Source organism: Danio rerio, chromosome 4 (assembly GCF_049306965.1).
Source record: "Danio rerio strain Tuebingen ecotype United States chromosome 4, GRCz12tu, whole genome shotgun sequence".
Lineage (NCBI taxonomy): Eukaryota > Metazoa > Chordata > Actinopteri > Cypriniformes > Danionidae > Danio > Danio rerio.
Window position 1 is genome coordinate 61,394,468 of NC_133179.1, and position 25,631 is coordinate 61,420,098.

Sequence of the window (25,631 nt, forward strand, 5' to 3'; positions counted from 1 at the left end):
AATGTTGGGTAACACTATAATAACTGCACACAATGAATTATTTATGAAACATTCGCAAATAGTTAGTTGAACGTTTGTTAAGCATTAACGCTACATTAATAGACATTAGTAAGCAGTTTATAAATTATATTTATAAATATAAATTACAAATATATATTCAAAATAACATTGATAATTCTTATTATTCAGGCATATAATAAGTTGTTTAGTATGTTAATAAAGGCTTTATGAACTCAACTTCATGCAGTTTTGTGATCTAATCTAAAGCGAGGGCTATTCATGCTTTATAAATCCATTATAAATGACAATATAAGGCTCAGTTACATTATATACAGGAAAAAAATGACTATTCATTTCTACTTATTACAAGATGCTCAAATGAAACTGTATCAAATGAAAAGTAAATCATTACAATCTTGTCTAAATATAAAATTGCTTTACACGTAATGTATTGTTAAATTATTATATTATTTTATCAAATGATGTTGTATTTCGACACTCCTGTTATTCAGCAATGTTTAAAATTTACAGTAATTGTATTTGTTTAGGTACAATTGCAAATACTTATTGTTTATTTGATACTGAGCCTGGCAACGCAGTGGCACAGTAGGTAGTGCTGTCACCTCACAGCAAAAAGGTCGCTGGTTCGAGCCCTGGCTGGGTCGGTTGGCATTTCTGTGTAAAGTTTGCATGTTCTCCCTGTGTTGGTGTGGGTTTCCTCCAGGTGCTCCTACATGCGGTACAGGTGAATTGGGTAGCCTAAAATGGTCCGTAGTAAATGAGCGTGAATGAGTGTGTATGTGTATGGATGTGTCCCAGGGATGGGTTGCAGCTGGAAGGGCATCCGCTGCATAAAAACGTGCTGGATAAATTGGTGGTTCAATCCGCTGTTGCGACCCCGGATTAATAAAGAGAGAAAACCAAAATGAAAATAAATGAATAAATGAATGATTCTGAGCCTTTAATTGTCATTTATAAGGGATTTATAAAGCATCAATATTCCTCACTTTAGATTAGATCTCAAAACTGCATGAAGTTGAGTTAATAAAGCATTATTTAACATGCAGAAAAACGTATTATATGCAGGGCTCCAAACCGGTTCAAGGAATGGAAACGAAAAACAGAATCAAATGACATTTTTCAGGAACAGAAACGAAAACCGAAAAAAAAGATCAACTTTAATCGTTCTGAACAGAAATGGTTACAGTTAAACAGTTAATAATGTTATTTTATCATTCTCTTTATTATATGAATTTGGGAGACAAAAAGCATTAATTTAAAGCATGTGAACAAATGCGACGGTGACGCTCGTTTTTATATAAACTATAAATGTCTGGCCGTGATGCGTATTTAGGCCTATGCCAGTCTATAAAAAGATAATGTAGCCTAAAACACTTTAAAATTTTAGAGAACATAATAAAGTTTGCACAACCAATGTTTGGTCTTAATATCCTGCCCATAATTAAACGTCATGTAGCCTACTTTTTGATTACTTGACCAGCGGATTAATGGCAGCACCAGCGGATAAACGAGATCTGAGCATAATAGGTATGACCAATATGTGCATAACCAATATGCAAAGTCAAGAGAGTGCACGACTGTCTAAAAAAGGGTAACCTAGCCTAAACTGCGCACACTTGATTATGTAATGTGTGAAATCGTGGACGCATCTCAAAGAGCAAAGCATAACTTATTAAATGCCCATGCTTAATCGGTCATCGATAAGGTCTATTGGTTTTAAAGGGTTACCGACAATAAATCAATCGAGTAATCGTTAGCATCCCTAGTTTAATCAATGAATGTGTTAAATTTTATATTTATATTAAAGATGAATAAGGCAAGAATATGATAATGATATTTTTAGATTTTTACACCTACAAAAATATCTTGTGGTAGGGCACTTGTTTAATAAAAATCTTTGTAAATAGGTTATCTGTAAAAAACGCAATCAGAGCCAATGACATGTAGAAGTAGTGTTGCCTAAACGGCTATTAAATTTCTAATAAAATTAAAACCAAAGTATAACTCATTGCATTTTTCGTTTGATAAAAATATACAGAAACGAAATAAAATCATAAGGTGGCTAGTTTGTAATTTATGTTAATTATAATAAAATGACATGCTTAGACTATAAGCTTAACGGCTATACGCTGCCAATAGGCCATTAATAAATATTATTTTACTTTGTACTGGATTATAATGTATATTTTACAATAAAAACTTAATATAGCATGTCTTACTGTCATTTAAAACAAGTAATTCAAAATACACATCAGAACTGTAGACCTGCAGTGGGTAAACTGTATACAGGGGGTGTTGGTCAATCAATAGCCTACAGCACATAATTGAACTAATTATGATGCTAACTGTAATTTAGCTCTTAATATAGGCCTACGATATATTTTCTGGTGTTTAATTTTGCATGAGCAAATAGCAGTATAGCCTAAAGTAAATTTTTAAAAAAGATTATCATTTACCCTACCTGCAGCACATGTGAGAGGTGGATCTGCAGCAAATACACTTACACACTAGGCTATATCTATTTAATTTATAACCATGTAAACTTGACTTCGCAGGCCGTTCATCTTTAAATGCAAAAGGCATTTTTAAGTGTCCTAACTTGACTGCTGCTGCATAATGGGATGTTTCTTTACAAAACTGTAAAAGTGCGCTTTAGCATGTCAAAATGAAAGCAAACGTTCAAAAGAGTTCTGTGTTTTGTCAATTTTACTAATATTAATAATAATGGATATAATAAATTTAAATAATAATTGCACTGTGCAGTGTACTAAATATTTTTATTAGGCTACATAACTGAAAAACTATTTCATAACAATTTTCATAATTTAATTGCTATTTCATATTATACAACATCTAAATGTAGCGCCTGGCCTGCGCTCGATACCAAGGAGTGGGGCTGTGTGTAGCACCTTTAAACAGCGTGTCAATCAATAACCAAAAGCAAATTCATATTATAAATATGTCTTTAATGATACTTATTGAAAATTCATTTAATCTTACCCCTCGTATAGATTTTTTAGTTGCACCATTAAAAAAAACAGAGCACTCTAGAGCCCTGCAATACTTTGTAATTAAATAAAGTTTTTTTTTTTTTTCTAGAAAACTGTTTTCGGAATATTTTGTCTATTAAGCAACGCAAGAACAGAACCGAAAAAATATCAATTTTGCTTAGAGTGAACCGATTGGATTTTCTTTTTTTTTTCTTTTTTTTTTAGCCCTGATTATATGCCTGAATATTAAATGTATAAATGTTCATTTATATAGTTTTTTAATCATTTATTTACTCATTCTTAATGATCTTAAAAAACACCAATTATTCTTAGACAGTTTGTAAATAATGCAATACTTCATTTAGTAATGAAAAATTAATTATAAACAAAGTATGAAAACACAAAAATTGAGCACATAACACATGCTTATAAGTCAACAATAGAGCATCTAGCTGTGTTTATAAACTGCTTACTATTAATGTAGAGTTAATGCTTAACAAATGATGTCTATTTGGAGTTTTGGTGGCTTGGTTATATGATAAAGGTCTCTGTGCATTTGTGGGGTTCAGTTCTTTATAAATGTATTTTTAAATATTTTTAATGTTTTTTTTTTCAAATAGTTAAAATACGACAGAAACAGAAATAGAACATACTGGTGGGTTTTAAGAGTTTACCCAAAAATGTACATTATATTATAAATTACTTGCCCTCATCTCACTCTAATCCCCTGAGAACTTCATTCATCTTCAGACTCAAAGGAAGATAACTTAGATGAAGTGCAAGAACTCCTCATCCTCCATAGACAGCAAGGGATTGAAACAATATGAAGGAGAGGAATTAATAACAGAATCTTCATTTTGGGGTGAACTAACCGTTTAATATTGTTTGCTATTGCACTTAACTAAATGTGTATACAGACATGGAATTATGTGGAGTTATGTGGAAGCTTGTTATACCCAATGAGAACTGCTTTTAGACATGCAAGAGAGTTTCATGGATTTTGTGTTTACTGTTTTTTGTGTTTAAAGGTTTTGTGGAAAATATTTATAATAAATATAACATTTATTAAATTTATTCTGGACCATTTTCTGTTTGGATCTTGAGGTTCCTTCTGTATTCAAATTACATTTTTTATAAACTGACCTGCTCTTCAAATGAAAATTCTAAAGCAGTTTACTGTCAAATTACTTGATTGAGGTTTAAAATTTAATATTAGTAAGGGTGCTGATCTGATCCCCACCTTGCCTAAAAACTGGTAATGTGTGTGTAGATCTGGTCCTTACTTTGACTCAAAACCGGTAATGTGTGTGTAGATCTGGTCCTTACTTTGACTCAATACCAGTAATGTGTGTGTAGACCTGGTCCTTACTTTGACTCAATACCAGTAATGTGTGTGTAGACCTGGTCCTTACTTTGACTCAATACCGGTAATGTGTGTGTAGATCTGGTCCTTACTTTGACTCAATACTGGTAATGTGTGTGTAGACCTGGTCCTTACTTTGACTCAATACCGGTAATGTGTGTGTAGATCCGGTCCTTACTTTGACTCAATACCGGTAATGTGTGTGTAGACCTGGTCCTTACTTTGACTCAATACCGGTAATGTGTGTGTAGATCCGGTCCTTACTTTGACTCAATACTGGTAATGTGTGTGTAGACCTGGTCCTTACTTTGACTCAATACAGGTAATGTGTGTGTAGACCTGGTCCTTACTTTGACTCAATACTGGTAATGTGTGTGTAGATCCGGTCCTTACTTTGACTCAATACCTGTAATGTGTGTGTAGATCTGGTCCCTACTTTGACTCAATACCAGTAATGTGTGTGTAGATCTGGTCCCTACTTTGACTCAATACCGGTAATGTGTATCTGGAACTGGTCCTTACTTTGTCTCAAAACCAGTAAAGTGTGTGTAGAATTGGTCCCCACTTTGTCTAAAAATCGGTTGTGTATGTGGCGGACCCCACTTCTACACAAAACCTGAAATGTCCCCACAAGTGACCACTGTGTCAGGTCTAAAAAAAAATTTGCGGAATATCCAAAATCTGAAGTGATTTTATGAAATAGTTTGTATTTTTGTGTGGCAAACTATTTTTTTTATGTCTCTAACATCATCAGAAAGGGTGGTCCCCATTACGTAACCACCGTGACAGGTGACCCCCACAATGCACAAAAACAAGTATGTGTGTGTGTGTGTGTGTGTGTGTGTGTGTGTGTGTGTGTGTGCGTGCGTGCGTGTACTGACTGAAGGACAATCTGTGTGTGTGTGTGTGCGTGTGTGTACTGACTGAAGGACAATCTGGGTGTGTTTACAGTCTGGATCATGGAGGAGAGACGAGGATTACAGCAGGACCACGCAAATGTAGGACTACACACACACACACACTCTCTCTCAAACACACACACGCATGCACACACTCACACAATCAGACACACACTCACACACACACACACACTCTTACACACTCTCTCAAACACACACACCCATGCATACAATCACACAATTAGACACGCACACACACACTTCCTCTCTCTCTCTCACACACACACACACACACACACACACATACACAGAGCAGTGAACACATGCGTACACACCCTCTCTCTCTTTCATACAATCACACACACACACACACACACACTCTCTCTCTCTCTTTCTTTTTCTCTCTCTCTCTCACACGCGCACACACACACACACACACGCACACACACACACACACACACACACACACACACAGCTGTGGTTGTAAATGTGTGTATTCTTGTGTTCAGATGTCTGTTTCCTCACTCTGGATCCAAACACAGCACACACTCAACTCAAACTGTCTGAGGAGAACAGAGAGGTGAAGAGTGTGAGAGAGAATCAGCCGTATCCTGATCATCCACACAGATTTAATGGTTATCGTCAGGTGTTGTGCAGAGAGAGTGTGTGTGGACGCTGTTACTGGGAGATTGACTGGAGTGGAGATGATGTTGGTGTGTTTATATCAGTGTCATATAAGAGCATCAGGAGGAAGGGAGATGGTGTTGAGTGTTGGTTTGGATTTAATGCTCAGTCCTGGAGTTTGTTCTGCTTTTCCTCCAGTTTCTCATTCATGCACAATAACACACACACTGATCTCCCAGTGAAGCCGCTCAGCAGGAGAATAGGAGTGTTTGTGGATCACAGTGCAGGAACTCTGATCTTCTACAACATCTATAGAGACACAATGAGCCTCATCCACTCAGTCCAGACCACATTCACTGAGCCGCTCTGTGCTGGGTTTGGGCTTTATTATCCTGGATCATCAGTGAAACTGAGCTGAAGACTGACGAGAGATTTACCCAGAATCCTCTGTAGGAGCAGTCAGCAGCAGTGTGTGTTTGTGTGTGTGCGTGTGTGTGTGCGAGAGTCTGTATTTGTGTGTGTGCATGCATGCTTGTGTGTGAGAGAGTATGTGTGCATGACTGTGTGCATGTGAGAGTGTCTGTATTTGTGTGTGTGTGTGAGAGAAAGTCTGTGTTTGTGTCTGTCTGTGTGTGTGTGTGAGAGTGAGCGCGTGCACGTTTGTGTGTGTGCGCATGTGTGTGTGTGTGTGTGTGAGAGAGAGTGTGCACGTTTGTGTGTATGCGCATGTGTGTGTGTGTGTGAGAGAGAGTGTGCACATTTGTGTGTGTGTGTGTGCGTGCATGTGTAGTGTGAGAGTGTCTATGTTTGTGTGTGAGAGTTTGTATTTGTGTTTGTGTGTGTGCACAACAGACAGTGTGTGTGTGTGTCCATATGCATGTGTGTGTGTGATAAAGTCTGTTTGTGTGTGTGTATGTTTGCGTGCGTGCGTGTTTGTATTTGTGTGTGTATGTGTGTGTGTGTGTGTGTGTGCACGACAGACAATGTGTGTGTGTGTCCATGTGCGTGTGTGCGTGCGTGCGTGTGTGTGTGTGTGCGTGTGTGTGCATGTTCACTGCTGTTTACGTGTGTGTGTGTGTGTGTGATAAAGAAAGATAGAGTGTGTGTGTGTGTGTGTGTGTGTGCGTGTGTGTGTGTGTGTGTGTCTCAGTCTTCATCAGTGTCATCATTGATGTTGATGAAGTGTCCTCCAGGATGCTGCTGTGTTCAGATCAGCTCATTCTTGTCTACAGATTGATCTTCTTCATTGTTTCTCTGTTGTTTGAGCACAAATAATAAAAGTCAATGTCAAATCCACTGCTGATATTAGAATGTGATGATGAACATGGAAATGTCTGAATCCTGTCTGAATCTCTGTCAAATCTTGAATCAACTGTAGAGAAATCCAGCAGCTCAATGAATAAAGGAGAAATGAAGTGTGACGTTTGTTTCTGCTCTTCTGATCTTCTTCTTCATGATTTGACTTGAACTGAACAATAAAAACACATTTATTCCAGTATTTATTGATCTGTTCATGTTAGTTGATGACAGTAAAGTTGTTCTCTGTTAGTTCTTGTTGACTCTCAGTGCATTAACTGATGTTCACCAGCACAACTGTAGATTAATAATGCTTCAGTAAATGTCTGATCACTCATTCATCAGGAGTCATTATATATATATGATTAAACGTGTTGTCTTTTATCATGCAAGAACATATACAGTTTTTTTTTTAATAAGTCTTTTATTAAATTGCATTTTGTATTGCCGTTGTGCAGACAGTATAAAATGCCTTGGCTGCAGCAGAGTGTCTCAAGAGGATGTAGGACGGTTAGTACTGCAGCGATGACACAGTAAATCAGCGGGTTATCCATGTCAAGCAGTAGGCAAGTTGTGGTAAGTAAAATGTTTTATAAATAATCACTGGAATGTTCAATGGGTAAAGCAACTAGCATTCGCTCCATGTTAAATGAACACTATTGACAAGTTCAGTTCATATTTTGACTTAAAGAGGAATAAGTTATATTTATTAAAGTTGAAAACAGAATGATTGATCCATGCAAATCAGAGTAAAACCAAACTATATAACTTGAGCTGATCAATAACAGTAATACAAGAATGCACACTAGACCCCAAAATCAGGCCTCTCTTTTCTGGCTCCATATCTTCAAAAGGCAATGTTTGCTTCACATTCTTGGTGCGATTATCTCAGTTATTTTATTCTTATTGTTTTATTCTACTTTCTTTTTAATGAGCAGCTACAAACCTCAGGATTTCTCTGTCCTTTACTGTATCTGCCAGAGCACCGTGTGTTGCTTTTGTCAGTCTATAGGGAGATTTACTGAATCACTAAGCCTGTTGCTGATCACCATCACCTATTTGTGCAGCTACAGTAAGGCTTATGGGGCAATTCATTACTTTTCTGCTCCAGATAAATCAGTAAATGATGCAGATTGGTGTTACGCTGTTTCTTCCTGTTAAATTTCATGCAACACTTTTGTAACATCATTGCTTTTTTCTCATATTACAGATCTGAACAAAAGGGTCAGATGATTAGTCAAAAGACCAACAAGAACAGGAACGCTTGCTTGAAGACATCCAGAGAAACAACCCAAAACCTAATGGAGACCATGTGAGTCAGGGTATCTTCCGTCCAATTCATATCCGTCCTGAAACAAAACAAGAAAAATGAAGAAAGCGGCCGTTTTTCCGTTTTTCATTTGCTCACCAGAATTGAAAAAACAAGATTTTGGCTAAATTTAAATTATTTTAATTTAGGGTAGGAAAACGGATAAACGACTTCAAAATCGATTATACACATGTAGGCGGTGCTGAAACGCCAACTTTCCTTTGATTGGTCAACCAAATCTGAGTTTGTGACGTAACCTTCAAAATAAGAGCCCTCTGTGGACCAGCACGCAGGATTTGAACTATTATTATTATTTAATTATATATTTATAAAATAAGTTTACATATTCTGTCATTTGATCAGTTAGCAGGCTTAGATCAATGAACACATGTTTGACACACGCACTGTAAAGCTGTAAAGTGTAAAAATATTATAGTTATTGCGCATTCGTCTTATTCTTCAGTAGATCTGTAAATGATGTGTTTTATTAACTGATCATTAATAAGGACTAAGCTATTAATAACTGTAATTCTCCAGATGGAAAAGGCTTGATTAAAGGCCTGTCATTTTAAAGATTTTCTACAATTTAAGAAGAATGGGGTATATGCCGAAGCATGCTAATAGGACTTTTAATTTGCCATTATCTGGGTTAAGCGCTTCCGGCGAATTGAATGGCAATGCAAAATCCGGTGCGTTTAAGGTCTGTTTTCTTTAAAAATCAGCGATCTCCACTAGCTGAGTGATATCCGATTTAAGGTGGGTCTCAGATTGTACAAGAAGCACTGCATTAAATTACATTCCCCCACCATATCTTTATAATATGAGCATTTATTTTACCCCAGTATATTCAATGGAGCTTCTGCGCTAGCCTGCCGATTCTGACGGGAGCGTGCGAGTAAACGGCTTTTTGTCTCGTTTTTATTTTAATGACATCACAACATCGATGCTGTATAAGGAACCGTATAAAATGGTAAAAGTTCATAATAACAAGTCACCGGAAGTGGATCAGCATGGGAACAGCACTAGCTCAGCATATACCCTATGAGGTTAAAGAGAACTTACTTCAGAATGGGTGAATTTCTGTGCACATCACGCTCTTTACCAGCGCACTTCCCTTTTTTATTATTTCATGCAACAGTAAATGCATCAAATAAAATGCAAACAGTTGGCAGCACCGAATAGTAGTCTATTTGCAATATGTATATGCAGGGGCCCAACTGCACATTTGCTGATGGGTATCAACTTCAACTTTTACGCGCCCCCCTTCAATCCAACTAAATTTTATAACAGGCAAGTGATAAAATGTGGAAAATATTTCCATCAATAAATTAAAGATATTTTTTCATAAAGTTATCAATATGCTTCAAAAAATGCAGTTTCGCAGTTCTGAACACAACTGAAATAGTATGAAGTAGTAAAAGGTATAATTACATTAAGCATGTTAAGTCACAAAGAAATGCATCTCATACCACCCCAAATTTCTTCTCAATTTAATTTTCCCTCACTAAATGATTATATCACCTTGACTAGCCTTGCTTTTGGACTTTTTGTACTACATTTGTCAAAACAAAATGATAGACATGGGAGTCCTAAAGGGCAAAAGAACATTGCAATTACTTCTCACATGCATACTGTGAAAAGTGTAAGGTCTGTCTTTGCAAGAACAATTGACTGAAACTGCTAAAAGTTAAATAAAAAAGACTGTCAAATGTTTAGTGTAAAAAAAAAAAAAAAACAGAAACAAGCAAAAGTTCTATTTAATTGAAATGTTATAACTTTGTTTGTAGCTAAAATTAAAATAGTTTTGAGCTAAGAAGTTACCAAAAGGCCTGATGAATCAATATGATACATAATAAATTCATAAAAACATGTATATGGTATGAAAAATGGGGGTGGGGGGTGAAATTATTTTTTAATTTATTAAAATACAATATTATACGCATATAAAATGCTAAATAAACATTTTTAACAAATATATATATATGGACCCGCAGTATAACATAATTTAGTCACAAAGAGCAAATGTCAAGTTCACTATTACTGCGACGCACAGACAGCGAGCTCATCTGTTAATCTGAACTACAACACATTATTTATTATGAATTATACGTTTGTGTTGAATTAGTTAATTAGAAACTTTCTTCATTAATCCAGGGTTTTAGAAAGTCTCGAAAGTCTTGTTGTGTTGGAAGACGCATGTGAAATAGGCATTGCAGCTGACCGTATTGTCTAGGCTTATTGCCCTTAAACTTCTTTTAGTTCAGCTCTTAAAAGAGTTGTCTACCTGAGATGTTGCTAGTGCACAGCCAACGATCCTATTGTATTTAATTTAAACCCACTTATTTAAAATACTCAGCGCAGCCTGCCCTGGGCCTATAAATAAAGAAATAAATATTTATATGAGGCCTTCTTTTCATATGTATATTTTTATTATTATCATTCTTACGTTTGTGTGTATTTGATGTTCTTCTGTGTTTTGATGCTCTTGTTAGTGCTTTGAGTTTGAGAAAAGCGCAATATAAATAAAGTGTATTATTTTATTATTATAGCTGAATCAACATCAATAGGATCCCATTCTTATGTGAAACTGTTTGTGCTGCCTGCCATCTTGACCAGGTCTCACTGGAAGAAGAGACAGTACTGTCACAATCTATATTCTGAACGTCTCTTCATGTCCGTTATTATTTACATATTTAATCAATTTCCTCCTCTCTCGCATATGTCCTCCATCAAATCTGACATGTTCTCTAGAACTCTACAGTCTCCACATTAATCATGTTCCTGAACTCCATTAATGTCAGTGTTGAGTTTAGTGGAGTGTGTCCTCACCTCAGTCTAGTTCACATCACTTCCTCCTCTCTGTTTCTCACATGCATGTTTATTTGTCTCCACTAATATTTTAATGTTATATAAATGTCGTCTCTTATCTTCATCCTAAACTCCTCATCATTCTGTCTTAATATTTCCCTTGATAATAGATTTGTTTCAGCTTTTCCTCCATCATCTGTCTTCCTCCTCTTCATCGTCTCCTGTGCAGATTGATCAGCAGTCTGATGTCCATGTGTTCCTCTATGTGCAGGTCTCCAGCAGAACTCGACCGTCACTCTTTCTGATATGGACCATACAGAAGTGTGAACAGCTCATGTGTTAAAGCTCCTCTAGATGACCTGCGGCTGATTAAAGATGTTCAACTGATGCTGAGTCTGAACACATCTGCCCCAGGGTGAGCGCTGGGAGGGCAAAATAAAAGTAAAGGAGGTTACATTTAATATATTTACATTTATGCTTATAAGATTTCTGATAAGGTGACGCAGTGGTACAGTAGGTAGTGTTGTCGCCTAACAGCAAGAAGCTCGCTGATTCGAGCCTCAGCTGGGTCAGTTGGCGTTTCTGTGTGTTCTCCTTGCGTTTGCATGGGTTTCCTCTGGGTGCTCTGGTTACCCACACAGTGTGCAGTACAGGTGAATTGGGTAGGCTAAATTTTCCATAGTTTATGAGTGCGTAAAAATGTGCTGGATAAGTTGGCGGTTCATTCCGCTGTGGCGACCCCAGATTAATAAAGGGACTAAGCCGAACAGAAAATGAATGAATGAATAATAAAAATATATTCCAGTTTCATTAGATCTCTGAGTCGACTGCACATTTCTTGAATTTCTAAACTGAATTGAAATTGGGTGTCAGCTGATGTGTGCTGGACATTTTCCTCGCTCCACTTCAGAAAGCCGCCACTAAACCCTGAACCAGAACTGTTGGTTGCAGTTTGTTGCCATTATAAAGCTCAGAACTGTCAGTGTTTAAAGCTCATCGTATTAATCTAACAGAAAACGTAAATAAACTTTCATAAATAACATTTTCATAAAATAAATACATTATAAACACATTAAACTTAAAGAGCATGGAGTAATGTTTCAGAAGGAAGAGCACACTGCTGACTCCGCTTATTTTGATGGGCTTCATGCTGAAGGAGTTCAATCGACATACACATTAAACTGCATCTGGACACATATTAGCTGGACAGAAAGCACCAAGGCCTTAAATAAAAACTAATAAAATCTTCTTTCAGGGGAAGCTTGCTTGTACAAAAAAGTGTAGAATGATGCTGAGACGTCAAGAAAAGTCACAGAAGAGCTGAAGCCAACTGAGCAGAACACAGAACTGGGGGGTCAAGGCCATTGCTCTCACAGACAGAGCCCTTCATGTACTGTATGTCAACAGAAGTGCCGGCCGCTTGTGCTTTCACTTCAATTAATAGTTGTTTATTTCTCTCAGTCCTGGAAGTCCTGCTTCAAGTTTGTGGCGTTCTGTTCAGTTTTATCTGTGAGGACAGAAGTAAGACAGGTACTCAGTCTTCTAGCACATTGTGTTTGATCTAGACTGGCTCATCACTAATGCCTGAAGCACATCTGACTCCATGTGTTTCTGAAAGGGTTCAAATAAATTCAACCCAATGCAGAAAACATTTACACAGGGATGTAGCCCAGATCAGTGAGGCCTGCTGGCCATGTTAGTGGATGTAAACTAAACACTGCATTTGTCCCAGCCCTCGCCTCTTGGATTTCTTGAAGCAGTAAGTGAATGAGGTTATAAGAGATTCACATGTGATTTAACAGTCAGAGGAATGATTGTGGAACTGTGGAGCATTATTTACACATGCATAAATGTGTGGTGGGAAAGAAGAAGAACTGGGAGAACTTTCAACATTTCTGTCACAAACCAAAGCTATCTGTCATGTCACCGAGGCACTTCTCTGAAATTGCATGTAGAAACAAATTAATCAAATACACACAGTGTCTAATTTTTTTTTTCAGTATTACAACCATTTATTCGAGTTCTTTTCTTGTGATAAATAGAAATAAAATAAAAATTAATATTTTTTCATAAAAAAACAGGCTACAAACTCCACACAGAAATGCCAGCGGACCCAGCCGGGACTCATACCAGCAACCTTTTTGCTTTGAGGTGACAGTCTGAGCCACTGTGCTGCCCCAGTGCAGTTATTAATAACCTCCAGAAGTTTTAGTTTGATTTTGTAATAATAATGCACGTTTACATTTATTGTAATATGTATGTTAATATTTATTCACAATGTAATTTATTGTTATGTTATTTATAATAACGTTAAATGTCATAAGAATGGTATAATTTATTATAATATTATAATAAATAATTTTAATAATGTTAAAATATAAATAATGCAAATTTATTTATAATGTTTTTAATAGTTTATTTTTATAATGAGAAGTCTCAAAGTTTGTCTTTGTGACGTGGTACTATGCCTCTGTCAACTGAGTAAATTTAGGCGGACAAATATGGACATTGATTCCGGTCAGAGAATCAGGCAACAAAGAAGTAATCCTCTTCAAACTTCTTTAATAACAATTATTAAGCAGTCAGTGCCATCAAACTTTCCTTCAAGTATGTTGTGGTCTATAGAACAGATGAGGAATACAGTATAAATATAATGTATCTTTACACATTCACTTCAATGAGAAATCACACCATATATACAATGATTAAACAGTTAAAATAAAGGAACAAATATATATGTTATAACAAACTAATTAGTTAAATGGCAGTAAAAGGCAATAGGCGGAATGACGGAGCATATATTGCACACTGTATTCTCTCGCGGCTAGCGTGATCGGCGCGATCGTTGTTATATATAACAAACAGTCTCTTATATGAAAGGTGTAAATGTTCACTCAGTGATTGTCACATTATTACTCACATTTGGTGCATGAACGCACAACATGTCGGAAGAAAAGGAGCGCATTGGGATCTGGCCTGGCATCCGAGTATGGGAAGTTGCACCGCTAATAACAGTCCATGTGAAACTCGCTGAATATTTTCGGTTCCTAGTGGGCTTTCTGACATAGCCACCCCCAATTATCGATAAAGATAATTGTAACCCTTAAGAAAGGCCATCTTTGGTTTCTGTGTCTTTATCCTTCATTTCCAGAATTTGAATGAGTTTTACAACAGGCCTCAGATACGACTTATCCTTGACTTGGACTTTGGCAGTTCGAATCCTCCCGTCCGCCCCTGCATAGGTCTCCGTAACAGTTCCCACAGGCCACAGCGCACGCGGTAGTTGATTATCTATTAGTAGTACAACTTGGCCGACTACCAGCCCTTTGCCATCTGTTCTCCATTTTTCCCTGCCCTGTAGTTCTGGTAAGTAGCGATGGACAAATGCGGCCCAGAATTGGTCAGCCAGTACTTGACTGTGTCGCCAACTGCGTTTACCCAGCATCTCATTAGAGTCATAAAGGACTTGGGACAAGGAGGCATCATGACGTCCCATTAGTATCATATTTGGGGTTACAGGATCTGGGTCAGCAATGTCAGATGAGACGTAGCCCAAGGGTTTGGAATTTAGTATGCCCTCCACCTCCACTAGTAAGGTTTGTAGGAAAGACTCTGGTACACATTGTTCCCGAAGAATGACTTGCAAAGCAGCCTTAACCGATTTTACTTCTCGCTCCCAGGTTCCACCAAAGTGAGGTGCGTTTGGTGGGTAAAATCGAAACTGAATCTGCTGTTGAGCTAGCAGTGTCTGAAGCTTTGAGGCCATTTGCTTAAATGAGTCTCTTAACTCGTGGTCCCCTCCTACAAAATTAGTCCCATTATCACAGAGTATTTCAGCAGGCTTCTGACAGAAATGCTGGTGTTTGCGCACAGCTTCACGACCTCTAAGCACCCAATATCGACGCCTTAGCTCTGCTAGTACTCGTTTCGCACCAGGGTGATGGAGTTGTTGATATATGTCTTGGATCAGTAACTTTGTGACTTGATGGTGAGAGTCTAGAACGATCGGGTGAATGGTATCAAATGACAGGGTTTCAGCACGACGAAGACGTCCACCCACTCTTATCAACTCAGCATCTTTGTCGAAAACGGCTATCTGTCGGAATGGGCTGTCCAGCTTTCAGGGCTCTAAATTCCTCTGGGAACGAATCAAGCTGAGCATGCGCTAAGAGAAGCTTTCCCGCCTGTATATACTTTGAGGCATCGTTTGTAGTTTCAGCGTCAGCCGCCCCATCACATGACATGACAGTTGCTTGAAGAAGTTCCTTCCAAGTTCTGAACTAACTGAGGTCTGCTGGTACTGGGCTTGGGGTAACACTAATGGCTGCAATGAACGATGCTCGTTTGACTTCATTCAAATCAGGCTCAGACTTTGTGCTGGGTGTCACTGGCCATACTTCCTGTGGTTGAGTCAAGAATGATGGTCCATATCTCCACTGGTGAGGGCCTGCTATTTCTTCTAAAGTAAGCCCCCTGGTAATGTGGTCGGCGGGGTTTCTGTTGGAGTCAACATACCTCCACCTGGAAACATCTGTCAGTGTCTGAATTTCAGCTACTCTCGACCCTACAAACACTTTGTACCGGCAAGATTCTGACTTTAGCCAATGCAGCACAGTAGTTGAGTCGGTCCAATGTGTAACTTGGTGTATGGGGATAGTAAGCTCAGCTTGTATGACCTTTGACATCTGAGCGCCAGAGTGTGCAGCACACATTTGCGAGGAGCCATTTTAGAGCGAGCTAGGACAAAGGATACATGGACCTTCTCCTCATTCCGGATTTGAAGATACGCCACCGAGCCATATGCCCTTTCTGAGGCGTCACAGAATACATGTAACTCTAATGGTGGAGGGAGTATCTGACATTGCAGGAGCGTATGGTCTGGCGAATTGTACTTTAGTGATATGGGAGAGTTCTGCAACCCATGTGGACCATTTATCACGCAAGTATAAGGGTTCGATAGGGTCATCCCAGCTTAGGTTTTGTTTCCAGAGATCCTGAATCAAGGTTTTAGCCCTAGTGGTAAAGGGTATAATAAAGCCCAGGGGGTCAAACTGACTAGCCAGGGTTTTGTACAGGTTCCTCATTGTTGGCTGGATGAGTTCGGCTATGCGGTTTTTATAACCAAGGGTGTCATCAATACAGTTCCATTGCAAGCCAAGGGTGAGTTCCTGCAGGTAAGAGCTACTCTGGGACAACCAGCACTCGCTACTAGCCGATATAGCCTCTGATGGAAGATGCTTCAGGACAGAAGGTACGTTGCACGCCCACTGTCAGATTTCAAAGCCTCCCTTTAACAGTGACTCTCGTAGGCCATCAATTATAGCTTTGGCTTCATCTTGATTGGGGGTACTGTGTAGGCAGTTGTCGACGTAAAATGAGGTCTCCACAATATCAGCTAGGTCTGGCCTACTTTCTCTGTTTTTCTGGGAATGGCACTGAAGGGTATAAATGGCACAGCACGGGCTGCATGTTGTGCCAAATGGAACAACCTGCCATTCGTAAATGTCCGGAACTGCCTCCCTATTCATGTTCCTCCAGATGAATCGCAGCACAGGCCGGTCCCCAGGTAACAGACGCACTTGGTGAAACATGCCTTTGATATTCCCACTCACTGCAACGGCATGCTGTCGGAACCTCAATATCACCCCCAACAGAGATGGTCCTAGCATTGGCCCAGGAAGAAGTTGTTCATTTAGACTTTGGCCATTATACTGGAAGAAGCAGTTAAAAACGATACGATCTTTTCCATTATGATGCACCAGGTGCTGTGGAATAAACCATGACTCTGTGGAGTTGTTTGCCTCTTGTGGTGTTATCTTTGTGATGTAACATGCTGACTCAAGCTTTTGGATCTCAGAACAGTAAACCTGTGCCTGCTCAGGATTGTTGGCTAATTTTCTTTCAAGGTTTCTGGTCTGGGCAATACAGCTTCAATGCCTGTATGGAGCAAAGTGATGGGGGTACGTCTTTGCAGTGGAGTAGCGTAACGCTGTATCCCATTTATGTCTACTCTGACAGTAGTAGTCTGTAAGAGGTTATGACATTGTTTGTCTTGCTGTGATCTTGTTATCAGCTTTTCATTGTATGGCAATGTGTCAATTTGCCACAAGCGCTCCACATGCTGAGACAGCTCTTCACGTGATGGGGCTGTCATAATATGTAGGCATTGTTGCAGGCCTTTGGGGGGCTGAATTGGACTCATTGGTCCCTGAAGTACCCAACCAAGCTTGGTACGTATAGCAACGGGGCCACCATCTGGTCCCCTCCGTACTGGCAGTGTTGGCGTCAGGAGGTGTGGCAGGTCAGAGCCGATGAAGAGTAACGGCTTGGTATGATTTCTGGAGTGCTGCAACAGGGTAGTTATGCTCAGCAAGACATAGACCAGGGGCAAAAAAGGCATTGCGTGTGACATACCTCTCTGATGTCTTGGCAAATGGAGAGACCTCAAAGGTGACTTTGGACCCATCAAAGTTAGTATGGTTTCGCTTGATTGTCTGCAGAGAAAGCACTTCTGGAGCTCCACTAAGCCCAAGCTGTAGAACTACTTGAGGGAGGACAATAGTCCTTTCTGAGCCATCGTCGAGCACGGCATAAGCCTCAATGGTTTGGGTTTGACTGTGCATGTGAACTCGTGCGACCTTGAGCATCACCTTCTGTGAGCAGTTAGGTCTATCCAGATAGATTTGTGTCGAAGGCAAACTCACCATCAGAACTGCTCTGGAAGTGTCTTTAATTGAGTCATGCAGTATGGTAAGATGGATTTCTTTGCATATTTTAAATGGCCGCTTGAGGTTACAAGTATTAACTACGTGATTCCTCCCACACTTCCAACAGCGTTTGTCTCTTGTGATCCAACTGACGATTTGATCGATGGTCAGCTTCTTGAATTTGTCACATGAGTTCAGATAGTGGTCTGGGTTGTCACAGTACGGCAGTACGGCTTTGGCTTGGGACCTTTTGCTGGTGTTGCTGCTTGTGGCTTAACAGCATTTTCTGAAGTCAGAAACGAAGTTGTTGGACGTTCCCAATGATATGAAGAACTTTTACTCCTGCCAGATGACTTTGTAATATCTGACTGGAACATAGCAACTGCTCTACTGGAGATCCGCTTGGCTTAGGATTTTGTCTGTAACCAGGCTGCTAGGTCGGGAAGTGTATATGTTCTGTCTGTACCAGATTGAAGGATGCCATGACTAAAGCAGTACTCCACAAAGCTATCCCTGTAGGCAGGGGGCATTTTTCCTAAAAGGCGGTCAACATGGGAACCACACATGAGCTCAAATCCATTCTGGCCCTCTAGAGTCCTCAGCATACAGACTAGGGATTGGACAAACAGGGCGAATAAGTCAAATGAGTTTGCGTCACCTATTTTAAGTGGTGATGTACTCATAATAGCCCCTAATTCGGATTGAACTAGCTGTCTGGGCTGGCCATACTTCGCCTGTAAAGCTTGTAAGGCTGCGGTGTAAGGTTGTGGGTGGTGCATATAAGCTTTAGCTAGCTGTTGTGCACTAGCAAATTTCAGATGACTCATTAATACTTGGTATTTGTATTGCTCGCTAATGTGAGTATGGGGACTTAGTAGGCTGTCTAAGGCCAATTTCAGGAGGGCAAAGTCACTTTCTGTACCACTTTCAAACACAGGTAGTGTTGGGCGAGGGATGCCATAGGCTGCGGCCATCAAAAGCTCTGTTCCGGGTTGAGGCAAGTAGCCAGTTTGGGAAACAGGTGCATTTGCAAAGGGCTGTGGGCAAATAGGCATGTTGGATGCAGCTGCCACTCTCTGATGAGGAGCTGTTGGTGGTATAATATCACTGTCTGTGTGGGGCATAGCATTATGAGTAACTGTTGTATGCATAGGGTTAAAAGTGGGTCGTGGCACTGAAATTGGGTTTAGTGGATGCTGATTGGCCATTTGGGCAGTGTGAGCTGGAGCTTGTGTTAACTTAGATGCCTGTAGCGCCCCTGGAGGAATGTAGGGTGTTGAATGGGTTTTTATTATAGAAAACTCATTGTTGAATGGCTACCACTTTACAATAAGGTTGTATGTATTAGTTAATGTATTTACTAACATAATAAAAAATACATTTATTACAGTATGTATTCATCTTTGCTAATGTTGGTGAATGGTAAAAAGTTGTTAATTGTTTATTCATGTTAACTCGCAATGTATTAACTAATGTTAACAAGCATGACTGATTTAATTAATGCATTAGTAAATGCTGTACATAAATTATGCTGTACAGGTATTGTTCATATTAGTTCATATTTAAACCCTTAACATTACTTATAAAACTACTGTAAAATGTAACTTGTATTGTAAGAGGCTAAATTATCATATGCATTTGTTTATATGACAAAACATGCTTTTTGACTCAAGAACGTCCATACTGACTACAAAGGCAGATACTGATAAGATCAGGGCCTGTTGTGTGGACTTTGGGGGTTTTATGGTGTGGTCACATGTTGATTGGTCAGTTTGAATGTCTTGATTGGCTTTAGTCACATGGTCAAGAAAGATACAAGATAGGTGGTAAACTCGAGCTCTGTCTCTTTTTCCTGCCCTCTCTTTTCCTGGCCTGCTTCTCTCCTGCTCTGCTCCTCTCCTCCTCTGGAGTCTATCTTTTCTGACTCTACAGCAATCAGGCTTCTGGGCCTGTTCTCTTTGTCTCTCTCTCTCTCTCCCCCTGTGTCTCTCCTTCTACCTCTGGTAACTTTAATTTTACATTTAAGCTGGGTACAATTTATACCATACGTTTTATCATTTCATATTTGATCATTTTATACAGTATTTTGTTATTAATTCAGTTGTAACCATAGAGAATTATTGTCATTAAATCATTTCATTTTCAAGTATTTGTGAATTACTTTTGATTTAACATCAACACTTAATTGTTCCATATAGCAATGCAATACAATCACATAAGATAAACGCTCTCTCACATTTATAGCTATTAATACTGCCCTTATTTCCGTTTTTGGTATGAGATTGCAGAAGAATGGTTTGACTAGAAATGTAGTTTTTTACCATCATGCTGATCACTTTTTAGTCGCTCGGCAGAACTACAATTCGAACCGCTGTGGTTTAAAGACCGTTCTTACAGTATGTATGTTGTTATATTATATTTGTATGTATTTTATATTTATTTTGTTATATTTGTTAACATATGTGTTTTTGAAACATTTCATTATAATCTAAGTGTTTAATGTATGTTCGTTATGCTGTATTATAAATAAATGTTATAATGATTAAGTATTTTGTACTTGATTTTATTATTGGACATATTTATATTGAATACAACTGTAAAGGCTAATAGGCTATAATATTTAAAAATGACCTGTGGACCGACCGTGGGCCGCCAACAAACCAGCGGTGCGATGGCGGACCACCGTCGGAAAAGTGCCAGTGGCCCGCTGGTCTTATGTTAGCTGGGTATATTCCACGTATATTTCTACATTGTCATGCTAAAACACTTTCGTAAAACTATAGGCAATATTCAGCTGTTTTTAACAAGACAAAACACAAGTCTGTGCTAGAGCAGTTCAGAAACTTGCATCAATTCAAATGTGCGGATCGATTGTGTTCAAGAAATGCAAAGACCAGAGAGTGCTTTTAGTCACGTTACCACTGAAAGCCCTTTACAAAAACAATGGAGACGCTGCCATCTGGTGGAACAAGAGTGATTAACTGTGTGTTGTCTCGATTAACTACATCCAAAACAACTCAATAAATGAATGTACTACTAAACATCATGTCGGAGCACATACATGCTGTTGTGGCCCTTTATGGAAAGTAGGTGCTGTGCTGATTCGCCTTTGTTTAATTATTGTGATTAAATAAAGATAAACCAGATCCTCCCTTCGCTATATTTCTTAGCTAGAGTTTAGGTAAAGGATCGTCTTTATAATGTATTTTGCTAAAGAATAGATTCATATTTCACCACACAGGGTAACTTAATGGGTTCTGGCAAATGAAATCAATGTCCACTCCAGTAAAGAAAAGTAATAAAATACACTTTTATTAATAAAATAAAATAAATTGAAAAGTAGAATAAACAAAAGACCAATAACAGAAACAAAATCCTTATTTTAGGATAAAACCAACCTCAGTATAGAGAAGTCAGAAAGCGCAAAGCTGGTCAGAGCGGCTCAGCTTTAATACACTCAGAATCAGGTCATGCACATAACCACACCTCATATATCAGTGAGGACTTGACATATTCAATACAAGTACCCAAACACTATTTGGGTTTTACCTGCTAAATCAAAACACTAATTATAAATTACTAGGACCAACTGTAGGATGTGGTCTGACCACTCAATTCTAATAGTCAGCAAAAGCTATAGGTCATGTCTTATTGAACACATTTATAGTTTTCCCATAGGTACATCTAAGACCACGAATCAACATACAAACACTTTCATGTAGCATTGTTTAGACAGTTTTAAGCCATTAAAGCGATATCGAGGTATCCCCGACCCGAGGTATCCGTGCCTACGGAGACTATGAGACTTCCCGGCTTCCATGACCAGAGAGTCTCAGGCCTTCAGGGTCAGCTGCGCTAGCCGTATGCACTCAGAGGACAGGAGGTCAGGGGAAGGTAAGAGCAGATGAGGGTCAGAGATAGGTAACATCTCTCTCCCTCTCCGTTCATTGGTCTTGCGCGCCCTCTTCTGGTCACGTCGTGCTCTTCTCTTACACTTGACTGATTTAGATAAAGTGAAGCTCTGAAGCATTGTCAGAGTACAGGAGAGGTTTGAGTTTGTATTTTCGTCGTCTCACGTTAATAATGGCACCATTCATTACAATACACATGTACTCACACAAAACACTCAAACACACTCTCTCACACACACACACACACACACACAGACACTCTCAAACAAAAACACAAGCATGCATGTACGAATACACTCTCTCTCACACACACATACACACACTTACAAACACAGACAATCTCACACAAACACACAAACACGTGTAATATAGAGACACAGAGCAGTGAAGACATGCACACATACACGCACACAAAAATCTCTTTTTTACTCTCACACAAACACACTCATTCTCTCTCTCACACACACACACACACACACACACACACACACACACACAGAGACAAACATGCATCACACACACACACACGCACACACACACGCACACACATACACACACACACACACGCACTCACACACACACACACACACGCACACACACACACACGCACGAACATAACAGTGAACACACACACACGCACACACGCGCGCGCACACACACACGCACATGCACACACACGCGCGCACACACATACACGCGCACACAAACACACGCACACACACACGTACACACACACAAACAGACTTTCTCACACACACATGCACATGGACACACACAAATACAGACTCTCTCACACACACAAACACACGCGCACACACACAGACTTTCTCTCTCACACACACATGCACATGGACACACACACACACAAATACAGACTCTCACACACACAAACATAGACACTCTCACACTACACATGCACACATGTACACAGAGGAGTGAACACATGCATGCACACACACACGCACACACACTCTCTCTCTCTCACACAAACACACACACACACGTTCTCTCTCTCTCACACACACACACACACAGCTGCTGACTGCTCCTGCAGAGGATTCTGGGTAAATCTCTCGTCAGTCTTCAGCTCAGTTTCACTGATGATCCAGAACTAAACCCAAACCCAGCACAGAGTGGCTCAGTGAATGTGGTCTGGACTGAGTGGATGAGGCTCATTGTGTCTCTATAGATGTTGTAGAAGATCAGAGTTCCTGCACTGTGATCCACAAACACTCCTATTCTCCTGCTGAGCGCCTCCACTGGGAGATCAGTGAGTGTGTTATTGTGTCTGAATGAGAAACTGGAGGAATCACAGAGCAAACTCCAGGACTGAGCATTACATCCAAACCAACACTCAACACCTCCTCCCTTCCTCCTGATGCTCTTATATGACACTGATATAAACACACCATCATCTCCACTCCAGTCAATCTCCCAGTAACAGCGTCCACACACACTCTCTCTGCACAACACCTGAGGATAAACATAACCATCAAATCTGTCTGGATGATCAGGATACGGCTGATTCTCTCTCACACGCTTCACCTCTCTGTTCTCCTCAGACAGAATGAGTCGAGTGTGTGCTGTGTTTGGATCCAGAGTGAGGAAACAGACATCTGAACACAAGAACACACACATTTACAACCACAGCTGTGTGTGTGTGTGTGCGTGTGACAGAGGGAGTGTGTTTGAGTATGTGTGCGGGCATGTGTGTTGTGTGTGTGAGAGAGAGAGAGAGAGAGAGAGGGAGTGTGTGAGTGCATGTGGTCACTGCTGTGTGTGTGTGAGTGTGTGTTTGTGTGAGAGGTGTGTGTGTGTGTGAGTGTGAGAGAGAGAGGAAGTGTGTGTGTGTGTGTGTGTGTGAGAGCGAGGAAGTGTGTGTTTGTGTGTGAGAGTGAGTGTGTATGTCTGATTGTGTGCCAGCGTGTGCGTGTGAGAAAGAGAGAGAGACAGAAGGGAGTGTGCGTGTGTGTTTGAGAGAGAGTGTGTGTGTGTGTGTGTGTGTGTGTGTGTGTAGTCCTACATTTGTGTGGTCCTGCTGTAATCCTCGTCTCTCCTCCATGATCCAAACTGTAAACACACACAGATTCACATTCAGTCAGTACACAAACATCAGTTTATAACACACAAACACACACACACACACACAATAAGACATGTGGAGTGTGTGCTGAATGCTGGATTGTGATTGGCTGATCTCAGTGCATTAATAACTGCAGTAAAACAACATGAGTGTGTGTGGAGCTGTCAAATCAGCTTCTGAATGACACACAGAGCTTTTAGATCAGATGTGGAAACAGAAAACAGAATGGAAACACAGAAACAGACAGATATAAAGACTGAAGGATTCATTCAATGATCAATTGACAAAAGCGCAGCACAATAATAAAGCAGAATTCAGTGTTAAATGACTTGAAATATGATGGAGATCTTCATCTTCTGTCAAATGCCTCTTCATCATCTCCAAACATTGCTAAGTTGGAGAGCAGTGAATCCAGACCAATCTGCAGTCCTCCTCGCCCTTTGGAAGCTTTGTGGGTTTGTGTTCTGTTTATTGTTCATAATACTTCAGTTATAAAGGATTAGTTTAGGAGTTTTTTGTCATTTGCTTTATTTGAGTTTGTTCAACATGTGATTGTCACTGGACTATATCAGAACCAGCATCACTGTCTGCTGATCACTTTTATTGCCTGATATTTTGTGTTCATGTTAGTTTAGAAGCAGAAAAGAGCCAGATTACAAGATATGTGAGATATTTGCCAGAAACATCTTTGTTATGTCCACATTGTGAATGTAAATTTATATTGTTTATTTTCTTCCTGTTTATAGTTTTACTCCGCCCTTATTAAAGTGTGATAAAGGACATTCTGTGTCTGTGAAGTTAATGAGGGAGAGTTTAACTTGCTGTTAAAGTATACACAGGACGTATTTGGAGAACAGTACACACACATCTCTGAGCTGATACTGTACAGTTCTTCAGCAGAAATGTAGAGAACAAGTTTCACTGCTCAACTACAATGCTGAAACTGTACAGTGTTAATATGAGATATAATATCACGCTTAATGTGAGAACTGCCCAAGTGCACTGACATATTTAACAGCTTTGATTAATATCTGGTCACTAGAAGAAGAGTGAAATATCAAAGTATCTGTATTCACAATAAAAAAGGCAGTGATGCTCCACATACTTGAGTTTGTCCAGTGTGTAGTTTGGATCCTCCAGTTGTTCAGAGAGCAGCTTGACTCCTGAATCTCCTGGATGATTGTAGCTCAGATCCAGCTCTCTCAGGTGTGAGGGGTTTGAAGTCAGAGCTGAAGACAGAAAACCACAGCCTTCCTCTGTCACCATACAGCCAGACAATCTACAAACACAGCAATAGTCCACATCACACAGTTGGACAATCACACATCTCTTTGTGTTGTGAAGATGCTGACTGCTGTTTCTGCTCATGTCAACAGCAGTGATGAACACACACATCCTGATCAGCTCTCCTTATTGATCGAGCTCTGATATAGAGCATGTTGAGTGTGTTTGCTGATAAGGACTCGACATCATCTGTAGAAGTGTACAGAGCAATAGTTCATAAGACATCACATCAAGCTGTAAAGTCTGCTGTGAGGAATAAGACACATTTGAGCTCAGAAGGAAATCTTGAAGTATAAAGTGTAATTGAAAATGAGCTGATTTCCATTATTTATCTTT

General features: G+C 39.5%; 2 protein-coding genes and 1 long non-coding RNA gene across 14 annotated transcripts in view; 1 reads left to right on the forward strand and 2 right to left on the reverse strand.

The window, feature by feature from the left end:
- The window catches only part of LOC141381913 (uncharacterized), a 560,761-nt gene that overhangs the window by 46,744 nt on the left and 488,386 nt on the right, over nt 1–25,631 (reverse strand). The gene's annotated exons all lie outside the window — the stretch shown is intronic.
- LOC137489658 (NLR family CARD domain-containing protein 3-like) overlaps nt 1–25,631 on the forward strand; it is a 113,748-nt gene that overhangs the window by 32,079 nt on the left and 56,038 nt on the right. For 4 of the 10 annotated variants that reach the window (XM_073948324.1, XM_073948325.1, XM_073948327.1 and 1 more), the window contains 2 exons: nt 5,326–5,372; nt 5,783–7,316. In XM_073948324.1, the coding sequence (XP_073804425.1) occupies nt 5,326–5,372; nt 5,783–6,315 (580 nt within the window). In that variant the 3' untranslated portion in view covers nt 6,316–7,316. Of the gene's footprint in view, nt 1–5,303; nt 5,373–5,782; nt 7,317–7,651; nt 7,770–8,403; nt 8,506–11,581; nt 12,125–25,631 lie in introns of those variants that run through there. The other 6 variants (XR_012402500.1, XR_012402502.1, XR_012402499.1 and 3 more) reach the window with 6 other exon arrangements.
- si:ch211-203c5.3 overlaps nt 21,308–25,631 on the reverse strand; it is a 31,003-nt gene continuing 26,679 nt past the window's right edge. For 2 of the 3 annotated variants that reach the window (XM_073948264.1, XM_021475737.3), the window contains 3 exons: nt 25,117–25,290; nt 23,952–23,998; nt 21,308–23,544 (listed from right to left, as the gene is read on the reverse strand). In XM_073948264.1, the coding sequence (XP_073804365.1) occupies nt 23,012–23,544; nt 23,952–23,998; nt 25,117–25,290 (754 nt within the window). In that variant the 3' untranslated portion in view covers nt 21,308–23,011. The remainder of the gene's footprint in view (nt 23,545–23,951; nt 23,999–25,116; nt 25,291–25,631) is intronic. The other variant, XM_073948266.1, reaches the window with a different exon arrangement.